This window comes from Polypterus senegalus, chromosome 14 (assembly GCF_016835505.1).
Source record: "Polypterus senegalus isolate Bchr_013 chromosome 14, ASM1683550v1, whole genome shotgun sequence".
Lineage (NCBI taxonomy): Eukaryota > Metazoa > Chordata > Cladistia > Polypteriformes > Polypteridae > Polypterus > Polypterus senegalus.
The window spans coordinates 110,795,016-110,818,284 of record NC_053167.1 but is presented as its reverse complement, the minus strand read 5'-3'; the positions used below and the strand labels follow the sequence as shown (position 1 = coordinate 110,818,284).

The following is a 23,269-nucleotide window of genomic DNA, read 5'->3' as shown; positions in this document are numbered from 1 at the left end:
TGTATGTTCATACTATTTCTACATGGCATAGTCCAAGATAAATGCAATTGTGCATGTTACACCATAATGTTGACTCTTCAGACAGTTCTAGTGGTTTCAGGATTTTGGTAAAAAGTGTCTGAAGTTATATAGCAAAGATTTTAGAAATGTCATTGAAAATATTCATTATAAGCTCACTGGATATGCAGGAGAAGCGCCATCAAAACTGCATGACCATTTACTTTCTTAAAGTAATGGTACGTAACTTGCAGAGTACATACAGACTATTATTATGAATATAGGCCTCAATCACTCAAATGCTACAAAAGAAATTTGTGAAAACAGAGTCCAGGTATTGCTGGGATGGGCGCCACCCTGCTCTGGATAAGCAAGCTTGGAAAACAGATGGATGCTTGGATGGATGGATGGATGATGAAAATACTTTGCAGCATGAAATCATGTTATATGACACTGTCTGAATTAAATAGCAAAATGTATCATTAATGCAAATAATGTAGCACTTGACTATTTTTTTTTGCAGTTCCTTGTGCCCCAGATGTAACCAGTATTGTAGAGGCTGTTGCGAGTAACCTTACTGTGTCTTGGTCTGTGATGTCTTTTGCTGAGAATTACACAGCTTTCGTGAAAAGAGATGATGGCCTAGAAAACTCCTGTAGCACTGGGCTGAACATCTGCTACTTTCAGATTCAGTGTGGCTTCACATATTTTATTAGTGTTTTTGCATATAACAAAGCAGGGCAGAGTCCATTAGGCAATGATTTTAACTACACCACTGGTAAGTGATATATTTTTTCTTTGTCTAATTTAAGTGTTTTTTTAAATGCATTATCAAGACATGCAAGAACAATAAATGATATTTATAAAAGAAGAACTGAAACCATAACCTTCAGCAGAACCTGAACAAACTAAAATAAAGCAGTACTTTATTAATATGAGTACAAATATACATGGAGTAAAAGAGGACAAAGACAGATAAAGGTGTGGGGTGACACCATGATCCTGTATATTTTAAATGAAAAATAATAGTGCTCTTCAGCAAAATAACATCTCTGAAGACATGAGTCTGAAATTAGACTTTCCAAGATGATGACACGCCTGGTTAAGTACAGGCCAAGGAGGAAGAGGTGAGTCCAGGTGAACTGACACCAGAAGTGACGTCAGAGGTGGTAAGGCTGTCAATCATCTGGTCTGCAGGGGGAGGAAGAGAAGAGGCGTTAGTGTAAAGCACCACCCTGTAGGAGGAATCAACACCACCAGAGCCTTTAAGTGTCCCCAAGGTGCACATGTGTGACAATGGTTAAGATGCATAGATAATTACATCCAAGAAATACTTTAAAACTTGCAATAGAGTGACTGGCAGTGCAATGGCACAGTATTTTGGTTTTGCTGTTGCACGAAGATTGGGTTAGAATTCTGGCCTGGTCACAGTGGAGTCTAGACGTTCTCTCTCTATCTGTGTGATTTTTTTGTCTGTATATTCTGGTTTTGACCCCTCTTTCTAAATAAGGGTGTGTTAGATTAACCAACCAATCTTAACTCGTTCAGTACGTGCCAGTGTGTGGGTGTGTGCAGTAAACTGATGGCCAATCCAGGCAGGGCTTTCTTAACGTCATCATAGGCAGAGGTGGGTAGTAACAAGTTTCATTTACTCCGTTACATTTACTTGAGTAACTTTTTAAAAAATTGTACTTCTATGAGTAGTTTTAATGCACCATACTTTTTACTTTTACTTGAGTACATTTGTGAAGAAGAAACGCTACTCTTACTCTGCTACATTGGGCAACACACGACTCGTTACTTTTTTTCCATTTACAGATTTATATACACTATATTTTAGTCGGAGAGAAGTCACCAGTGGATCTACTGAATGACTGTTTCACCCATCAGACGTAGCAACAATAATCACATGACTCCGTTTCACTAATCAGACATAGCCATGCAGTCACATGACCACACACACAAACTTCCTGCGTCTACAGCCTGTGAGAGACCTTTTAGTCATACAGGGCTCCTGATCACTGCTAAACGGCCACAGCTTCACTGCAGGAACCTTGAGAGCCAACTCCTGCTGAAGCTTAACCATCACTTCACTGAGTGAAGAACAAACACGTTTTAACTAAACATACACGGACACAGATAGTCAAGGTAAAGTGAAACTTCTTGTACGTGTAGAAGCTGCCTTGTTCTAATGTTATTTACAATCAGCTGTGCTATTTGGATGGCAAGTGAATATGCAGTATTATACTGTCAGTGTACAGGATATCTCGTCACTGTAAGTAGTTTGCACTGTTCAAACATACATGTTACCTACTGTAGGTATCGGCTTCAAAAGCTTTGTTGTGAAAAACTGAGATTTGGAACTTTGTGTTATTTGTGCATCTTTATTTTGTAAAGATGTTATTTATTTTTACTCATTTATTATTTTGTTATTTGGAAATAGCAGAATTTGCACATTTTATATTTTCTCTGTCTTATTACATTTCTAAAAAATAAATCATTTATTATGATCAAACCGTTACTCAGTACTTGAGCAGTGTTTTCACCAAATACTTTTTTACTTTTACTTGAGTAATTTTTTGGATGACTACTTTTTACTTCTACTTGAGTAATATTATTTTGAAGTAACGCTACTCTTACTTGAGTACAATTTTTGGCCACTTTACCCACCTCTGATCATAGGCCCCCAGGCAAAGTAGGCACCAGAAACATCGTGGGCTCCTATGCACCCCAGCCAGTGCCCATTATGCCCATATGTTAAGACGGCCGTGCATCCCAGGCTGCTTCATGTCTTACATGTCATGTCATACTAATGAGATCAGATCACCACAGTCCTTAATTGGACAAAGTGAGTACAGGTGCATGGGGTACATGGATGGGAGGTTATATTGTGCAGTATAAGTCACATAAACCTTGATCTACAGCTTGAACAGAGAAGCAGAGTGGCAATGCCATGTGAAACAACAGATGATCATCGAAAATATGTACTGTAGTTCTAAATGACAAGTATATTAAGGTGCTAACAAGACAGAATATACAGTTTGGTGAAATATCTGCTATAAATTAAGATAAAACGGTGACTGCAAGATGTTGGACCAACAACAAGCACTCCGAAGCCACAACATAAATAAATGTGTCCAGCCCAGCATTTTTGCCACTTCTATTTGGGAGTGAAAAACTCAAGGACAAAATAGCCAAGCGTTTTGTGACGCTCAGAAATCAAGATGACTGAGGACTTTTTGTTTTACACCTGCATGTTTACTGAAAGCTGAAACAAAAACATTTGGACAAGTAAGCAGCTAATAAGATACTTTCAGGCTGAAATTATATGACAAGCACCACAAACTGAAGAAATGAAATTATAGACATTATTCAGGAAGTGTTTGCCATTATACTGTCTAATTATAACGAGTATGGCTGGCACACTACCAATGTACTTTAGTACTCTTACATAAAGCTAGTATCACATTTTTTCTTTCAGCCCCTTGCTGCCCAGAAAACATCCTGCCAGTGTTTGTCTCCAGTGACACTTTGGAAATCACTTGGTCTGCCGTCCGCGGAGCTGAAATATATGAGACCAAAGCAGGTCACGATGGTCATTTACTTCAGTGCAACGACACAGCGACTGTTTGCGCCTTGACTGATTTGCAGTGCAATGCCAGGTACACAGTGGTTGTCACCTCTTGCAGTGAAGCCCGTGGTTGCAACTCTTCTTGTCTGCCTCATTACGTGGAAACAGGTAGGCAAGCAATTTTTAATTCTGAGATTTCAGATAAACCAATCAGAATTGCACAATAACCTGTTCTTTCAACACAAGCGCAAGCATTTTGTTTTTCTTCATAATCCAGGTTCCTTTATTACTATGTCAACTTTTACTGTTTATATAAGGGACACTTTCAGGCGTAAGCCTGTACTTGGCATCCTTATGGTGGAGGATCAAGGAACCAAAAATTGGACCCAAGAAGGTCAGAAACAGCCATGTATTCTGTATACACACACACACATGGTGAACAGCGGGGGGTGCCACTGAGCCTCCAAACCCCAGATATATAAGACCCAACACAACTCAGGGTTCAAGTATAAGTATTTTAATTCACACAAGTCTAATATAACTATCAACCCAGCCAAATACAGACTTTTATTAGTTGTTCCTTTCTCTCTCTGTCTCTCTTTTTCTTCTTCTTCTCTACTCCCATGAGTGTTGCCTGCTGCCTCCCAACTTTGACTCATTTAGCTATGGCAGCAGGCTCCTTTTAAGCTGGACCTGGAGGCACTTCCAATGGCATATTGTGGCTGGTTGAAAGCACTTCTGGGTCACCAGAAAGCCTGGGATGACCTCCCCTGGCAGTGCCCTCTATCGTTCCCCAAGGACTTCCAGACTCCATTTCCTGTGCAGCCCTGTGGGTGCCCAAACACTGCCACCTGTTTACTTGGGGGATGAACTGCTCTTGGCTTCCAGCTCTCCTCAGTCCATTAGTCCCTGTGGTATCCCAGCCAGGATGAAAATTATAAGGTGTCCCAGCCAGGTAATGTGTGTAGCCAATCCATCCTTCCATTGTGGTTTCCTGACTGAGCAAGAAATCTTCCTCCATCTTGACCGGGATGCCCCTCCATCCTTTTGGGCATACATATACAAAGATTGATGCAAAATAATATGCTTGCAGTATCAAATGCTTATTGACATCAATGATGTTACAATTTTAATAAAAGATATTTGCCACCTTCCTGATTTCTTCCATCATAACAAATTTATGACACTGAATGTCCTAAGGTCTGCAACCAGAATGTAATATTCAATAATAAATCATACATGTTTTTAATGAGATTGGCTACTGAACACAATTATCTAACAACTGAGGTTCATAAATGCAGGACACAATCAAAACAGACAGATTTACTGTTATACCATTAAGCCCAATTTAATAAACAGACCTAATGGTTCAGTGATACAGCTGGTACTGTGTGCCCTCTAGTTTAATTAACCCAATTAAATGGATAATTAGAGTTAGCTGTTTGAACACAGCCAACTCTCCTCAATCTACAGTGGAGGTCAAAGGTCTGGACACCCTTTTCGAAATTTCACCTTTTGCTAACAGTTGAAATCGAGACACATTATGATAGACATTTTCATCCCTTGTAAGGTCTTGTAACTAGCAATATTTAAACAAAATGTAGAGGGTCAAGTGGATCATTTTTATGAAACATAATTGCAAATATTAAACTTTCAATGCCTAGGTTGTGAGTGTGCACAACTCTTATCATGGATTTATAATGAATTTATAAAAGACTAGTATAACAAAAAGCCCATTTATTAAACTAGGCTTAATGGTACAATGGTAAGTAAACCTCTGTTCTCTTTGATATGCCAAACCTTACATCCCTCTTTCTTTGTGCTTCTTATTGCCTTTCTTTGTCAGACATTCCAGTCCTGTTGTGGATGACATGATGCCCGGATGCAAACATTTATGCCCCACGGTTTACTTTCTTACACAGGCTACTTGCCTTTGTTCATTGGACATTCCCGCTCTCTTGTGGATGCCACAGAACATTATGCCTGGCAAGGGCACAGACAATGATTGGACAGACAGCTTTATATATATTATATAGAGACTATAGATTCTTCCCTGCTGCCGTAATTAGCTGTAACTTACCCATACATTAACCAGAAAAAGTAGAAATGCAAAGTGACCAGATTGTAAAGTATAAGGACGGCATGGTGGTGCAGTGATTAGTGATGCTGCCTCACAGATCCAGAGTCTGAACTCTGACCTTAGTCACTCTCTGTGTTTGTGTCATCTCCCTATGTTTGTGGAGATTTTCCCCAGAATGCTCCAGTTCTATTTCCACATCCACAATGATGCAGAGGTTAGTTTAATTTGTGACTCGAAATTGGCCCCGAGCACAAGTGGATGTGCGTGTGTGTGAGCGTGTGTGAGCCCTGTGTCTCTTCATGGTGGATTCCCAACTTCCAACTTGTGCCCAGTGCTGAAACCTTGAATTGGATTAAACAAGTTTGATAATGTCAATATTTATATATGTATGAATGTACAATGAAAGAATACTGTGGCCGGTCAAAGAAAATGAAAAGGAAAAGAACATGAACCCGGGTGTATCTAAATTAAAGAGAATTAAAACTTTACAAATGTCATTGCTTATATATTTGACAATGCTTTTTGCCCTACCGCTAAACAGGAACAGTTATTCCACTTTGACTGAGTTTCTCAGATATACCATTTAAGCAACCAGTGTTTTAATCTAGCCCAGACTTCTCTGCTTTTGTTAACAGGTGTGTTTTTATTTTGTTATGTGATGCCAGTTTGTTGGCGCCCTGCCCGGGATTGGTTCCTCCCTTGTGCCCTGTGTTGGCTGGGATTGGCTCCAGCAGACCCCCGCGACCCTGTAGTTAGGATTTAGCGGGTTGAATAATGGATAGATAGATGGATACCAGTTTGTTTATTATGGATGCGGCCATTATGAGTGAGGGAGAAGGCAAGGAGACCCAACGAAAATGGGGGGTGCCACAAAACTAAACAGTTAGGAACATGTGGTGGCACAACACATAAGAGGCCTAACAAAAGTCTCTTAAGTCTGTAGAGCTTGTCTTAAGTATCAGCTCTCTTGAGTGGGTCAAGTTCGAGGAGCTCTGACATGAGGGGATTGCTTTCCCGAAGTGGGATACCATCTTTCAGGAGCTTTTGGCTTTATATGATCCCAACCAGTAGAGGTGGGGCTTCCAAGGCAGTGGGCACGTTAAGATGCCCTCAGTGAGCATGTTCTCTGCACTGCAGTGGTAAAAAGAGACCACACAGTTAAAGACTGTACCCCCTCTTGGCCTGGCGGTGCATTGCACACCTAGTTTGAGCCCAGAAGGTGACCCTGATACAGCCATGCACGATGCCATCTTGTTTGTTGTTTCTACCCATTCTTTAGTGTTGAATGTCCAAGTTTGTGAATTTAACCAAAATCAAACTGTGGCTCACAAAATTAGTAATAGGGAAAGGATATTTATTTACAGTCAGGAACTCTTGCTCTTCTTAATTCAACCCCTGTGCTTTGACATGGATTTTGTTTTTGTTCCTTCATGTTCCTTTGATTCTGGTAAAGAATTTCTGTGCATATGGCCTGCTAAAAAATTTTGCTTTCCTGCCAGTCATTTTGCCCGTCTCCATTCCATGCAGGATGTGCTTCTTTCCATCTGGTCACAGTAGCCTTCTCTTTCTTTTATCAATTTGGTCATTTTGTAATTGATATTCTGGTTTGTTGTTTTCATACATTGGATCATTTGCCTTTTCCATTATGAATTTTTGTCTTGCACCTCTAATGTTACTTGCCAGTCTGTTACTTGATAGCAATGGGCCTCAAAACAATACGGTGGTATGCAGGAACTACAGTGCCACAAAATGACGTCCAAAACATTACAATAATGAATAAATAAATAATTAGGAAGAACATGCACCAAATCAATATCTATTACATTAGGACCTTTTGCATTGTTTCTCTGATTTAAAATGTTGGTGTTTTGTTTAAGCTTTGATGATTGATTTACTGTGCTCCTTTTGGATTTTAGACTGCTACTTTTATCGTGGCTACTATACCGTCTGTTCTTTTTTATTCCTTGCATTTTCTGGTCTTTCCGTGGCTTGGCTTTACCCCAAACACCTGCCTCTTGCCAGGTGATTCATAAAACTACCATTATGATTTGTAACTGGGTCTGAAGTTGGTTTATAGGCAGGAGACAACGAGTACAGACAAAAGAGAATGCTCCACATAGAGTGAGGTCATCAGTGGGGTCCCTCAGGGGTCTGTCCTGGGACTGTTCTGTTTTCTGATTTATAATAATAATAACAGTGAAATTGGAGCAATGGCAGAAATGTTTAGATAACCTTCAGAACTGGATAAACACTTGGAAAATGCAGGTTAATGTAGAAAAGTGCATGTGGGCAAAAGGAAAATCAATCACAAATACAAAATGGGAGACAATTCCCTAAAGAAGGCAACCTCTGAAAAGGATTTAGGGATTTATGTTGACACAACATTTTCATCATCTAAGCAATGTACAGAAGCCATTAGGAGGCAAATAAAATATTAGGCTATATCATAAAAACTGCTAAATATAAATCAAGAGACATAATGCTCAGACTGTATAATACACTAGTGAGACCACATCTGGAATGTTGTGTGCAGACCTTGTCACCACAGTTCAATAAAGACATAGCGTCATTTGAAGCCATGCAGAGGAGAGCAACCAAGTGCATCCCAAGACATAAGGACTTGTCCTACTCTGACAGACTCAGTGAATGAAATCCGTTTAGTCTTGAGCAGAGGAACCTGCCTGGGAACCTAATCCAAGTTTTCAAAATCCTCAAAGGTGTTGATAAAGTAGATCCAGCAGAATCCTGTCATCTTAAAGGTGACCCACATACTCCAGGACACCAGTGGAACTTATAGGGAAGGACATTTGAGACTGAAGCCAGAAAGCACTGCTTTAAGCAAAGAGTTGTGGGAATCTGGAACAAACTAGTAAGACATGAAGTTGAAGCAGCATTTATGAACTACTTGGATGAGGTATTGGGACAGCTTAGCTCTTACCTAAACAAATGAGTTTGATGGTGGATAGATGGATTAGCAGATAATTTGGAATCCGTTATATCATTACAGAAGGACTTGGATAGCATACAGGCTTGGGCAGATTTGTGGCAGATGAAATTTAATGTCAGTAAATGTAAAGTATTACACATAGGAAGTAAAAATGTTATGTTTGAATACACAATGGATGGTCTGAAAATCGAGAGTACACCTTATGAGAAGGATTTAGGAGTCATAGTGGACTCTAAGCTATCAACTTCCCAACAGTGTTCAGAAGCCATTAAGAAGGCTAACAGAATGTTAGGTTATATAGCACGATGTGTGGAGTACAAGTCCAAGGAGGTTCTGCTCAACCTTTATGATGCACTGGTGAGGCCTCATCTTGAGTACTGTGTGCAGTTTTGGTCTCCAGGCTACAAAAAGGTCCAGAGAAGAGCGACTCGGCTGATTCCAGGACTACAGGGGTTGAATTATGAGGAAAGATTAAAAGAGCTGAGCCTTTACAGTTTAAGCAAAAGAAGATTAAGAGGTGAAATGATTGAAGTGTTTAAAATTATGAAGGGAATTAGTACAGTGGATCGTGACTTGTATTTTAAAAATGAGTTCATCAAGAACATGGGGACACAGTTGGAAACTTGTTTAGTGTAACTTTCGCATAAACATTAGGAAGTTTTTCTTTACACAATGAATGATAGACACTTGGAATAAGCTACCAAGTAGTGTGGTAGACAGTAAGACGTTAGGGACTTTCAAACCTCGACTTGATGTTTTCTTGGAGGAAACAAATGGATAGGACTGGCGAGCTTTGTTGGGCTGAATGGCCTGTTCTCGTCTAGAGTATTCTAATGTTCTAATGGACTGAATGGTCTCCTCTCGTTTGTCAAATGGTTAATGTTCTTATGTAATACATCTACTGCCTCTACTGGCAGGTAAAGGCTTTGGCTATAACACATGTAATCAAGAAAACTCCATAAAGCTGTAGTTTTGTTGAAGAAAAGTTGTATCTAAAAAATCCACTATACTATTAAAAGTTTTTATAAACATTTCCTGTGTTTCCTCTTTTTTAGCTCCGTGCAGTCCCCAGATTGTGAACATTTCAAAAGTCAATGTATCCACTTTCAGTATTTCTTGGATATCAGACAACGATGCAGCGAACTACACTGTGAGGATTCAAGCAGAAGAAGACACCGAAGCAGAAGTACAAACCTGTCGCAGCACAGGAAGGTCATGCCAATTCAATGATCTGCCTTGTGGTGCCACCTTTGGAGTCAGCGCCATTGCAGCCACCTCTGCAGGAGAAAGCCTACCAAGTTATACTGTGCCACTTGAAACAGGTGTCTTTGTATAATATTCTTTTTGGAAATAGAGTAGCTTTACTCTGAATGAGCCAACATTTTATCAATTAAATGAGAATATGTGATAAAAAGCAGCTACAGTATCTAGCATGAAGATCATGTAGGGCTTTGAGTGTACTGTATACCGTATGTGCGACTTGTTGTACAATACCATATGCAAGCGTCTTTTCCCAGTGGTAAGTCAGGGCATTACCCAGTGTAATCTTCTGCTGTGGTTCTTAGGCTGAATTACTGTACTTATAGCTACACAAACAAAGACACAGTCTTTTAAAGGTCTGCAGATAAGCAAAGTCACTACCAAATATAATACAGTTCCAGTTCAGTTTATTCTTACATGCCCTTATTCTTATATATTTTTAAACATTTTAAGGTGGTGCTATGGTTAGCACTACTGTGTTACAACTCCAGACTGACTGAGCTGGGTTAAACTCTCAGCATGTTCATGCTAATGTAGGCTTTCCATGTCAACTCAGTGTTTAAATGGGGTTTCCTAAGACTCTTAGCTTCACTTCCTGGCAAAGTTTTGTGTGTGGTGACTTGAAAACTGATCCATTGCATATGAGAGTTCCCTTTGAAGGAAAGATGACTCATACTGGGAGTAATGCTGACTGGATTAGCTATTAACTTGAAATGGAAAAAATATATATATATGTACTGTATATATATACAGTATGTAGCTCAAGTCCTTGCTTACTGGAGTGATACACAATGCATTTTAATTGGAGCATCTACATTACAAGAAGGATAAAATAGGAAAATAGAAATAATTCAATTAAAGAGTACAAAATAACATGATCAAAGTTTACTCCTCTGCGGTGGGCTGATGCCCTGCCCAGGATTTGTTCCCTGCCTTGCGCCCTGTGTTGGCCCCCCGTGACCCTGTAGTTAGGATATAGCTGGTTGGATAATGGATGGATGAAAGTTTACTCCTAGTAACACTATATTGGATTAAGAAGGATGAAAAGACAAATGAATTAATATTAAAACAAACAATTTAACATACGGGCAGCACAGTGGCGCAGTGGTAGCGCTGATGCCTTGCAGTTAGTAGACCTGGGTTCACTTCCCGGGTCCTCCCTGCGTGGAGTTTGCATGTTCCCCCCATGTCTGCGTGGGTTTTCCTGCGGGTGCTCCGGTTTCCTCCCACAGTCCAAAGACTTGCAGGTTAGGTGGATTGGTGATTCTAAATTGGCCCTAGTGTGTGCTTGGTGTGTTTGTGTGTGTCCTGTGGTAGGTTGGCACCCTGCCCGGGATTGGTTCCTGCCTTGTGCCCTGTGTTGGATGGAATTGGCTCCAGCAGACCCCCGTGACCCTGCGTTCTGATTCAGCGGGTTGGAAAATGGATGGATGTAATTAACATACTCCCTTTATGTCTGTCAGGGCACTTTTGTGTGCCACCTCAACAAGGGAAGAGGACAAACAAAACTAAGCTCCTGTGTGTTGGTATTTGTACTTTAAAGAGATTTCCAGTGTAAGGCTGCATAAATGAGAAAAAGAAAAGATCACGTGGATAAATAAAATGTAACTTATAGTATGATTTACTGCTGCTTTATTCAAGGTCTGTAACAGGAGGTGAGAGCAGAGCAAAGCTGAGAAAGACAGAGCCTGTTGTTGCTTTGTAATACAATATCCTCCCTGATTCAGTGTGTAGAAAATCAAGAGGCCTGCTTACACACCTATGTGGAGGAAATTTTCTTTACCTAAACTACATAAGTATTTGCTTCTGTCTCAGAGGGCCGGGCCCATGGACGCTTTCTGTGTGAAGAAGTGAAATGGAAAAGGATGAATCCATGGGAGATGTTTTGTTTCTGGGAACAAGGTGCTTCTGAGATTAACACAGTGTTTATAAAACTGGCACACAGAGTTAATAATGTCTTTATAGACACCAATGACACCATCAGACAACACAGTACAAATTCAACCATCAGAAGCAACCATTCTAAAATGATACTGTCTACCAGATCATGCAATACTTGAGTTCTTAAAAGAATTCATGTTGCTCCTTCATTAACAAAATGTATAGCTGCTCTTCGTTTAATAATCTCAGGTTAACTTCAATGCATCCTGTGCCCATCCTGGTCCTGTAAACAATGTTAAATCAGCTACTACATTATTAGCCTTATGTGGCGAGACGTGATTCTTGAATGTCTGGGGACAATTCAGTAAAAGTACGTAGTGAATAGTGTGTGAAATCTGCTACATCCACCCTAATTTCCTCCAGTCCATGCACTTTAAACACTCAGGGTTGCAGTGTCCCACTTCTACAGGGTGGTCCAGATCTAATTATGCAATTTTCATTATGCTGTAACTTATTAAGTTTATTACTCCGAGCCTGTATCCAACTGAATGGAGGACAAGTGGGACATTACATGGAAAATCAGTAAATTAATTCAATGCAAGTTCATTTTCGTTTATTACAAGATATTTCAAACAATTCTTTTGTCTTGTATTGTTTTCCTGCATTGCATTAAAAGTTGCATAATTAGATATGGACCACCATATACACATTAATTAGACAAATATGTAAAACAACTATGGATAAACAGAGTGGGACAAATATATATATTGAACAAAAAGGCTTTATACAGAGAGAAAATGGAAGGCTAAAATTGCTTTTATCAATTTAAGACTCAGAACCTGAAGGTTAATGATTAATTTATATATCTTGCTGTCATTTTGACTATTTCAGCACTATGTGGCATAACAGAAGCAAATAGTGTGTAGATAAGCATTATGGTCTGAATATATCTTCATCTATAAATAGATTGATAGCATTGTGAAAAAAAATTCTCTGTCTGCAAAGAAGGCAGTTACACAGTCCTGAGAATGCAGTCTCTCTTCCTGAGAACGTCTCTTTATTTGCACAAATTATGTTATGCACAAATGTCTCAGTCTATGCAGTGAGCAATCAAACAAATCTTCTGCTTTTATATTGTTTAATTAAATCTCCTTATCTAATACCTCACATCTCCTGCCTCTTAATATGCAGAACTTTATCATCTCTCTTGATCAACTACAGGGAGTGCAGAATTATTAGGCAAGTTGTATTTTTGAGGATTAATGTTAATATGGAACAAACACAGTGCTATCAGTCAATCCAAAATGTTAATAAACCTGAAACCTGAATGTTTCACAACGGAAATGTGAGTGTGAACATCATCAGGGGAATACATATGTGCGCACAATTATTAGGCAACTATTAGTGTGCAGATTTATTATGCAACTAAAGGAAAAATGAAAATTTTCCCATCTCACTTGTTTATTTTCATCTGTTATAGTGAGAATAATAAACAAACACCTCAAAATTTACAAATAAACATCTCTGACATTTAAAAAAAAATCAATCAATCAATCAATGACCAATATAGCCACCCTTCTTTCCAATAACAGTCATAAGCCTTTCCATTCATGGAGTCTGTCAGTTTCTTGATCTGTTGACGATCAGCTTTTTGTGGAGCAGTGACTACAGCCTCCCAGACACTCTTCAGAGAGGTGGATTGTTTTTCTCCCCCGTAAATCTAGCGTTTAAGAAGTGCCCACAAGTTCTCGATAGGGTTTAGGTCAGATGAGGAAGGGGCCATGTCATTATTCCTTCATCTTTAAGGCCTTTACTGGCTGGCCACGCAGTGGAGAACTTCGATGCAAGTGATGGAGCATTGGCCTGCATAAAAATCATGGTCTTCTTCCTGTATCACTGTTTGAGGAAAGTGTCTTCGAAAAACTGGCAGTAGGTTTGGGAGTTGATTTTGAGTTCATCTTCAATGCAAAAGGTCCAACTAGCTCATCTTTAAAAATACCAGCTCATACCAGTACCCCACCTCCACGTTGGAGTGGAGCTCTGTGCCCATTACTGATCCACAGGTCCATCCATCTGGTCCATCAAGAGTCACTCTCATCTCATCGGTCCATAAAACCTTTGAAAAAAATCTGTCTTCAGATATTTCTTGGCCCAGTTTTGACGTTTCAACTTATGTTTCTTGTTCAGTGGTGGTTGGGTTTCAGCCCTCCTTACCTTGGCCATGTCTTTGAGCACTGAACACCTTGTACTTCTGGGCACTCCAGGTAGGTTGCAGCTCTGGAATATGAAAGTACTGGAGGATAATGGGTTCCTGGTAGCTTCACGTTTGATTCTTCTCAAATCTTTGGCAGCTAATTTGCGTCTTTTGTTCTCAACACGTTTCTTGCGACCCTGTTGACTATTTGCAACAAAATGTTTGATGGTTCTGTGATCACACACCAATATCTTAGCAATTCCAAAAGTGCTGCATCCCTCTGAAAGACTTTTTACAATTTTTGACTTTTCAGAGTCAGTTAAATCTCTTTTTTGGCCCATTTTGCCTGAGGAAAACTAGCTGCCTAATAATTCTGCACACCTTGATATAGGGTGTTGATCTCCTTAGGCCACACCCTCCCTCATTACACAAATACACATCACCTGACGTGCTTAAATCCAATAAGCATTCAAGTTAATACAGCTTGGAGTTGGAATATACGCATTAAAAATGATGATATGGTCAAAATACTCACTTGCCTAATAATTGTGCACACAGTGTAATGCCACCAGTAATTTCTGCCCCCTGTCAATTCTCCCATTATTCTGAACACTGTTTCATTAAGAGGGGTGTTTTGCAGATTGTTCTATTGATCTTATCATTACTTTATAGGAGGAGTGTATAGGCTCTTCCACCAGCTTATCCATCAGTTTATCTCTGCTTTCTCGAGGGGTGTTCATTACTCATTTACCTCATTCTAACCTTACAAAATTACGTTGGTAGCTTCTTTAGAGACTTTTCGTGCTTAAGCTTTAATTTACATTTGGTTAACCCTTGGTTATATTCAATTCCTTTACTTTTGTCAAATAATTCACAATAGATTATAAAATATTATTATATATTAAATACACATTTTATAGTAGATAGATAGATAATATATCAGTCTATGTGCTTAAACATTGTGTCCATATTAAGCTTTGCCATGTTTGACATTTCCAATTACACAGTAATGTTAACTTACTTTTGTTATTCATTTACATGTGCAGTGAGATGTTGGGTGCCATGCAGCCTTCTCCATAGTTCTCCTGGAGTGGTGTCTGGGTCTTTAAGAAAATGTACTGTTTTGAGTGTGCAGAGGACTGAAAATACCATGTCCTGAGGTTCTTCTTTCACAACTTTCTGTTTAATCCATCCATCCACTATCATAACCTATCTTACTCTAACCAGGGATCATGGGGGGACTGGAGTCTACCCCAGCAATCATTGAACACAAGTCAGCAACAAGAAGGTGCCAGTCACACTGTTTATTTGGAATTAATATTTTGCAGTTAATCTTTTCAGGCACATACCTGTCATTTATTTCAACTTCACATTGATTGCGGCATTATTGTCATAACTGAGAGTGACAGACGTCACATACAGCTGGCGACAGTTCACTTTTATCCTAGGCCAGTGATGTCTTTGAATGCCAAAGTGTAATCTGGTTTTACAGAAAGCTTTTTCCTTTGCAACAGGTTTCATTTATTTTTTAGCACATGTAATGTGTTCTCTACATATACTACACACATTTATATGTTTATCACAAGTCTTTATAGGAAATATTATAGCCATACAAGATTTATTCATCTCAACCACAGGCTTGCTGTCTGTCACACAAGGCTAACACGTGCACTGTTTCTCTTTGCTGTGTAAACCCTTGACCTTATTTTTGATTTTGATTTCATATACTTTCTTATTCCCTAAGGGAAAATTGCCTTTTCACACGAGCTTTGGGGATCAGAGATTAAGGTCAGCCATTGTATAGCACCCCTGGAGTAATTTAATCTGAGCTCCTCCTTCATGAAGCGTTGAATTGGTTTAAGAATTTCAAACTGAATGAACCATCTTATTGTTCCCACCCACATTTAGGCCAAATACATTCCTAGTTTTCTCCAGGTGTCTGTTTTATACATCTAACTCAGGGAGAATACCACACTATAGCTATTTTCTAATTATTTGTGTAATGAAAACAAAATGTTTTGAATATTTAAAGTAAAACTTTACCAAAAGGTAGAGGGGGAATTTGTCAAGACAAATGTTCAGCAGATCCTTTCTACTAGAATGAAACTGGTATTTGTGGTACAAAGAAAAAACACTACTAATCAAGCAATATCCATGTGTATCTCAAAGGGCATCATAACAGAATTATACAAATAAAGGTGGAGTGATGTCTCTGAGGCTAAGGATCTGCGCCGGTATACGGAAGGTTGCCGGTTCGAATCCCCATTACTGCCGAAAGAGATCCTATTCTGGTTGGCCCTTGAGCAAGACCCTTGACCTACAATTGGTCCAGGGGCACTGTACAATGCCTGACCCTGGCCCTTATGTAAGAAAGAACAAAAAAAAAACCTGTGATACTGTATGTGTCTGAGTCACTCAGGCTGCACAGTTGCCATTGTTCCTGACACTTAAGGTAATGGATAACAAACCATACATCTGTCACTTTAGTCCCCAATGGTGACTCACTGTGTGGCCAGGAGTGAGTCATTTAAAAAAGGCAACACTTTAACTATATAAATATAGAAACATTTGTTCTACACACTCATGATTTATGAATCAGATTTATAAAAAACTATAAGGTAAATGATTGCTGAGAAAATGGTGTGTCGAAAAATTGAAATATATGTTTGATTTACTGTAATTACACAGTAACTTTCAGTAGAGTAGAAGATAAATTGAAAATGTGTATCCACAAATGGGACATTTTAACACCCTTCTTAGTAAATGAAGCCTCTAGCTTTCTGTCTTCTTTTTACTTAGAAATGTTTCCGTGGCTTTGTCTTTTGTGATTTTTAAAATAAATTCCTAAAATTATGCAATTTTACCCCTCAAACACTGGCTCACAGGAAAACATTTTTCTTTGGATATAGTGCAATTCTTGGCAGAGCATAAGATGGGCACAAAGTGTCTTTAGTTTTCTTAACTCATTTGAAAACGTCTGTAGAGCTTCTAGCAATAAGTTTGACATGGCTCAGATGAAATGATTTTGTTACAAATGAGCTCCTACTGCAACTGTTACTGTTCCACTTGAACTGTAGGGAGATTGCTTTAGGTTCATTCGATAGGACCTTGGATAAGACCTTCAAATTCACACAGAAAATCTTATTTAGATCATAGCATGCCAAATAGAGTGGTTGACAGTGTCTTTGGGGACTTGCAAAACTTGGTTTCATATTATGTTAGCAGTAGTTTGGAACATAGAGATTATCATACTCATATATATACTCTATATGTTCTCAATGTCATTTTTCTAATATTTCATTGGAAAATCAGAAACAGAATTAAAAACCAGATGTAGAGAAATCCAAGGCACTTTTATGCTGGTGCAAACTAGCTGAAAGAAAAAAATATGATATCAACATGAGACATAGTCAAGGAACAAAGCTGGGATCATAACTGTGAGAACAAGAAGAATCCAAATGTCTCAACCAGAATGTTAAGCAAAAATCAAAAGTACAAAGCAAGGGAGCCAAAACAGAGAGATATTTTAATAAGGCAATTTGTTACCAAAGGCTTGTGTTATCCGCTATTTTTAATTGCATTGTAACATGAAGGTCACGCCCCCTAGAAACAGGAAGCCGCCTCCTAACAATGAGTACACAAACTGGTGGCACCCAAACCAGAACAAAACAATGTCAGAAAATACAAATCTCTAAATACTTTAGGAATTTTAGGAAAACTAAAGCTATAAATTGAATTGTTGGCCTTGAAAACCCTAAAAGGGTACAACAAAGCCATAAAAATGCTACAAACAAGCTCAAATTTAATATAATAACTAGATCATAGATCATTGGTCAAGAGTCCTGTCTTCAATTCAAAAAGTCAACGCCATAAGGCTTTAGTTTCCTGTTTAAGATGCTTGATGATTGTTCCAGATATAACTAGCTAATACTATTTTAGCAATAAAAGCATGCGTCTTGTGCATTTTGAGCATACAACTGGATAACTGACAGGTGGATTATGCGACAGAAGTAATGTGAGATTTTTTTTTTCTTTTTTCCATTGACATTTTCTATATTGCTTGTACAACATTGGTCACTTTTCATTTCTATTATGATATAAACTTCTTTCTCTCCATTCTGCGTGAAAACAGGAGATTACACCTTTTTCTTGGTCACCACTTCAAACTACATGGAGTAAGTAACATTTAAACAAATATCGTTTTTGGATGGCATATTCCTATAATGCACAGAAATAATAGCAAATAAGTTTCAACACTTTAAAAAACACAGAGCATTGTCCATCCATCCATCCATCCATTATCCAACCCACTATATCCTAACTACAGGGTCACGGGGGTCCACTGGAGCCAATCCCAGCCAACAGCAAAGCAGGAAAGAAACCCCGGGCAGGGTGCCAGCCTCTATGAATCAGAAAATAAGCATGACGCCTGTGATAATTTTCTTGTATTTTATAAATACTATATACTTAGTCAAACTGACACTTTGTTTATAAGTTTATGTTACCAGATTGCATGTAGCAAATTGTTTTCTTCTTCGCTGTGCAGTTGAGCCCTGCAAAGGACCAATTCGGTACGTGTGCCTCTTGCCTTACACTCAGTGCTGCTAGAACAATAAAAACGTGGATTTAAATTTAATAAGATAAGTATTGCATCAGGCTACTTGTTACTTTAAAATGTAATCGGACTATGTAACGCATGTTATTTTTAACGCATTACCCTACTGCTCTCAAGATTGTGTTGCTGAGTTTAGCACTGTATGTTCAGCTTGCCAACACAAATTTAGCGATCTTAAATATTTAGAATGATTATTTCAGACAGAAGAAGGAATAATGTGATTGCCCGAACATTTGCCTCTGGAAATGTATTTTGTGGGCACTTCTACCCATGGCTGCTGAAAGCAAGTACAAAGAAAATACACGTGCAGGCTGACAGAGTTCAACAGACGTGTAGAATACAACATCCTTAACAGTAACTTGGTTAAGGGTTTACATGGCCACATAATTGGATTATTCTTGGAAAAATCTAGCTCTGTTAATCAGGTTTCTCAGAGGCCAAGGACCAGATTTCTCTAAATGAAATAAGGGTTAACAATGCATTTTAGAAATCAGGTTTTTATGAATAATCAGTTTACTGTAGCGCTAACTGATACCAAAGTGATATTCAGAAAACAAGCAAAGATTGCTATCTACTGTGAACAACCAAGAAGAACAAAGAAAAGGATATGGGGTTCCTGAGGATACCCCATTTGCGCTGGTTGAAAACAGTAAAGAAAAAGAAGTTGTGAATGCTTATTAGTTACATTTCCTCAGGCTGTCTGAAGTTGCTCTGGGTTCGCTTCCCGGGTCGTCCCTGTGTGGGATTTGCATGTTCTCCCCATGTCTGGGTGGATTTCCTCCCACAGTCCAAAGACATGCAGGTTAGATGCATTGGTGATCCTAAATTGTCCCTAGTGTGTGCTTGGTGTGTGGGTGTGTGTGTCCTGCGGTGGTTTGGCGTGGGTTTGTTCCTGCCTTGCGCCCTGTGTTGGCTGGGATTGGCTCCAGCAGACCCCGATGACCCTGTGGAAAATGACTGACTAACTGACTGTCTGAAGTTGCTGTCTTCTTTTGAAGTGGGTCCCAAAATGAGTAATGACTGGTGGAAGTGGAAGGGGTGGTGCTAATCCAGGTGGAAGCGGAAGTGACATAATTTTCTTCGGGGGAATTCTTTTCTGTTCTTAGGGAAACAAAACAGTGGTTAGTGGCAGTGTCACATCCAAACCATTCCCTGTTTTTTCAGGTATAGACACTCCCTGCACTCAGATGCTTAACACAACCTAGAGAAGAAGTTGTCAAGCTAGCTACACAACATGACAGAAGCAACCTCTAATTTGTTTCAGTATATTAGAAATGGAGCTGTTTTGTTGTACAAAGATAACACGTGATATGGCAATTGGTATTTCATTTTCAGTCTAAACATTGACTGAATTTGAGGCCAGGGATGTTCACTGGAAGTAGATGGGAAACCCTTCAAGGCTCTAATTTTCTAACCACTTTGTTAGATCTTCCAAAAGATTGGATAGGATGTTTTTGCTTGCTTTTCCTTTAAGGATTGGTCAACAGAATGCTAAATGCTAGTGAGAAATCTGACAGCTGATAGTGGCCAATGAAATCCACAAAATAAGTCATTGGGAAGTGACAAGACTTAGCTATTGGCTAACAGTACTAGGAGGGAAAACTGTGACTCATAGATGAAAATGATCCGTGAAAGACACAGAATTAGGCTGTCATTAGTTAATCATGGTAAGGGAGACTTGAGGAATTTAAAATAGTAAATGTGAAAAATTCAGATGTAATGGTTATGATAAAAATGTATGGAATATTAGAACATTTTTTGCTGATTATTGTCTTTCTTCTCTTTCACAGATCCATGCTGCCCTCAGAACCTGACGGTCACCCAGGTGACACAGTCAATGACTAATGTTAGCTGGTCTGAAGGAACAGGAGCACAGTCTTATGTGACAGTGTTGGAGTCGTCACGTGGCAAAGCCCAATGCCACACTCTTCAGACGCACTGCCTGCTGGGGTGTATTACTTGTGGAACAAACTACACAGTGACGTTAAACTCGATAAGTGAGAGCGGCCTGATGACCCATTGCAGATATCATGGATACTCCTCCAGTATGTTGAAACACTTTTCTTACCTTATTAAAGTTAATTACTGCAGCTCTCCACCAAAGGTAATCCGCTATTAACAAAAAGAGTGCTGCAGAAACTGAGATCTAAAAGTAAAGTTGGGAAAAATATAAGTGTAGTTCAACTGTTTCTAGAGGTATACACAGCCATGTGAAAAAGTAAGTACATCTGATTTTTCTTTTTCTTTTTCTAACATATGTGGACATATCAAGGTTTGATCTTTATTTAAATACTATCAATAGATAACGGTGATCTTCTTATATAATATGCTACCGTGGCTGTTCGTTTGTCTGTCCAGGATTTTGAATCCCCTGTAGCTCGCAAACCGTGTGAACTATTGACCTGAAATTTGGTACACATCAACTACATATCCGCTGATGAATGACCTCCAAGGTTATTCCTCTTTTTATTTTATTTTATTATTGTAGAATCGACTCTCGGCATTGGCCGGCAGCCGGTACGGGCGGCGTTCTCATCCCTACTTCTTCATATCTTAAATCATTCTTGAGGCAGATTGAAGACTTAAGTGTGAGCTTAAGTGAAAAATTAAGGAAAACGTACTAAGTAATTGCAACGCAAAATCTGACTTAATCAGTTTTAATGAACACATAAAGATGCCGACGAAAGAAGAGAAGAAGCTCAGGAAGCAGCAAATGCATCAACATCTGAGCAAACAAATGCTAAATGTACAGAGAAAGAGTATGAAACCTATGAATGCTCAAGTCAAGTGTATTCACTGCATGTTATCGTGCAGTGCACCGTTACTGGTATAATATAACAAACATCATGCCACATTTACAGTTTGTAGTTCATTTTTATAATTTAAGCAAACATTAATTCAGATTTTGAATGTGGAGCAAGTTAAGTAAACCCCTACATTTATCACTACCTGAAATATCTAAAATTAGAGTCATGATTTACCAGATCAGGTGCAAATAGTTAGCACCTCAATAGAGAAGATCTTGGAGGAACCTGCCTTATTCAAACTTCAGACATTTAGTTTGTTGATGATGCTTGCTATCACTATGCCTAGATCAAAAGAGTTCTCTGAGGCCTTCAAATAGAAGAATACAGATGCCTATGAGCCTAGAAAGGGATTTAAAAAAATACAACAAACAAAAAAAAAAACAATTGCAACACCACTTGTCAACCAACAATGACCAACTTCAATCTTCAGCCATGCCACTGTCTGCAAGATCCTCCACAAGTGGAAAAGATTTCAAAGAACTGCTAACTTGTCCAAGACAGCAGTAGTCTCTAAAAACCCCAGAATTTCATTAGGGGACCTGCTTGTAGCTCTAGCTGCTGTTCATGTCAAAGTGCACGAGTCTACCATTAGAAAAAGGCAGAACTACTTAGATGTACATTGTAGGTGTGCCAGGAAGAAACGTTTGCTTTTCAGGGCAAGTCTAAAGTTTCCCAACTAACAATTATGCAAAAACCAGGACTTCTAGAACAATTTGCCATTGACACACAGCAAAAATTGACATATTTGACCATAATTCTAGAAGGCATATTTAGTGAAAACCAAAGACAGCATTTGACCAGAAGAACCCAACACCAACTGTAAAGCATGGTGATGGAAATGTTATGGTTTGCTGCATCAGGGACTGGGCACCTTAGAATCCATTATGAATTCTTCATTGTACCAGAGGGTGCTTGAGGATAATATGAGGGCATCAGTCAGAAGATTCAAGCTCACCTTGCAACATGAAAATGAAATCCACCAAGGAATGGCTAAAAAAAAGTGATGGGGGTGTTCTGCAGTGGTCAAGTCAAGAGGCAGTTGGGGAATTTGAAACAAAACTGTGCACATAACACACCCCACAGACATCACACAGCTCAAAGAATAGTGCAAGGAGAAGTGGAAAACATTATCTACTAGTTGATGTCAGAGACTTGAAGACAATTTAGAGCCAAGGGCGAACTTACTTTTTCCATGAACAGAAACGTTCATTTTTAATTCTATAAATTATTGCAAAGTCAAATTTTCATTGCTTTTTTCAATTCTGTTACTTTTATTTAAAGATATTGCTTATAAATTAAGATCAAATTTTGATATGTTTGCATACTGTCATTTAAAAACAAAACAAAAAAAAAACATTTCATGGGTGTACTTACTTTTTCACATGCAACATCACAATTGTGAACAGAAAGTTCATTTTAATTCTATAAATTATTGCAAAGTCAAATTTTCATTTTTCAATTCTGTTACTTTTATTTTATTGCTTATAAATTAAGATCAAATTTTGATATGTTTGCATACTGATGTACTTACTTTTTCACATGACTGTAGTTCTACATACATTTTTTATTTCTTTAGCGTTGTACATGATGTTTATGAATGCAGTGACTGACTCATGTATTGCATATGTAAATCTTAGCAGTTAAGAAGAGACGATCCTGCTCTGGAGGTCTTTGTTCTGTGATTAAAATGGGAGGTCTTAGGTTGTGCATCAGTGCAGTAAACAGATCAGCTTGTGAGTTTACTAAACTACATGGAGTACTGACTAGGTGTGGGATGGTAGAGTGGGAATGATGAGCTTTGAACACAGTGGAACTTCATGATTTTATATGCTAGAAAGAGCACACAACTTCAGACATTTGAACCAATTTACAAGGACACGAGGGCTGGTCACATATCATGACACTTTTGACAATAAT

The 23,269-nt window shown here is 38.8% G+C and overlaps 1 protein-coding gene across 7 annotated transcripts in view; it reads left to right on the top strand.

Moving 5' to 3' along the window:
- Positions 1-23,269, top strand: part of LOC120514882 (fibronectin type III domain-containing protein 7-like) — a 61,752-nt gene that overhangs the window by 26,650 nt on the left and 11,833 nt on the right. For all 7 annotated transcript variants that reach the window (XM_039735515.1, XM_039735513.1, XM_039735514.1 and 4 more), the window contains 4 exons: positions 521-775; positions 3,479-3,736; positions 9,651-9,917; positions 20,336-20,590. In XM_039735515.1, the coding sequence (XP_039591449.1) occupies positions 521-775; positions 3,479-3,736; positions 9,651-9,917; positions 20,336-20,590 (1,035 nt within the window). The remainder of the gene's footprint in view (positions 1-520; positions 776-3,478; positions 3,737-9,650; positions 9,918-20,335; positions 20,591-23,269) is intronic.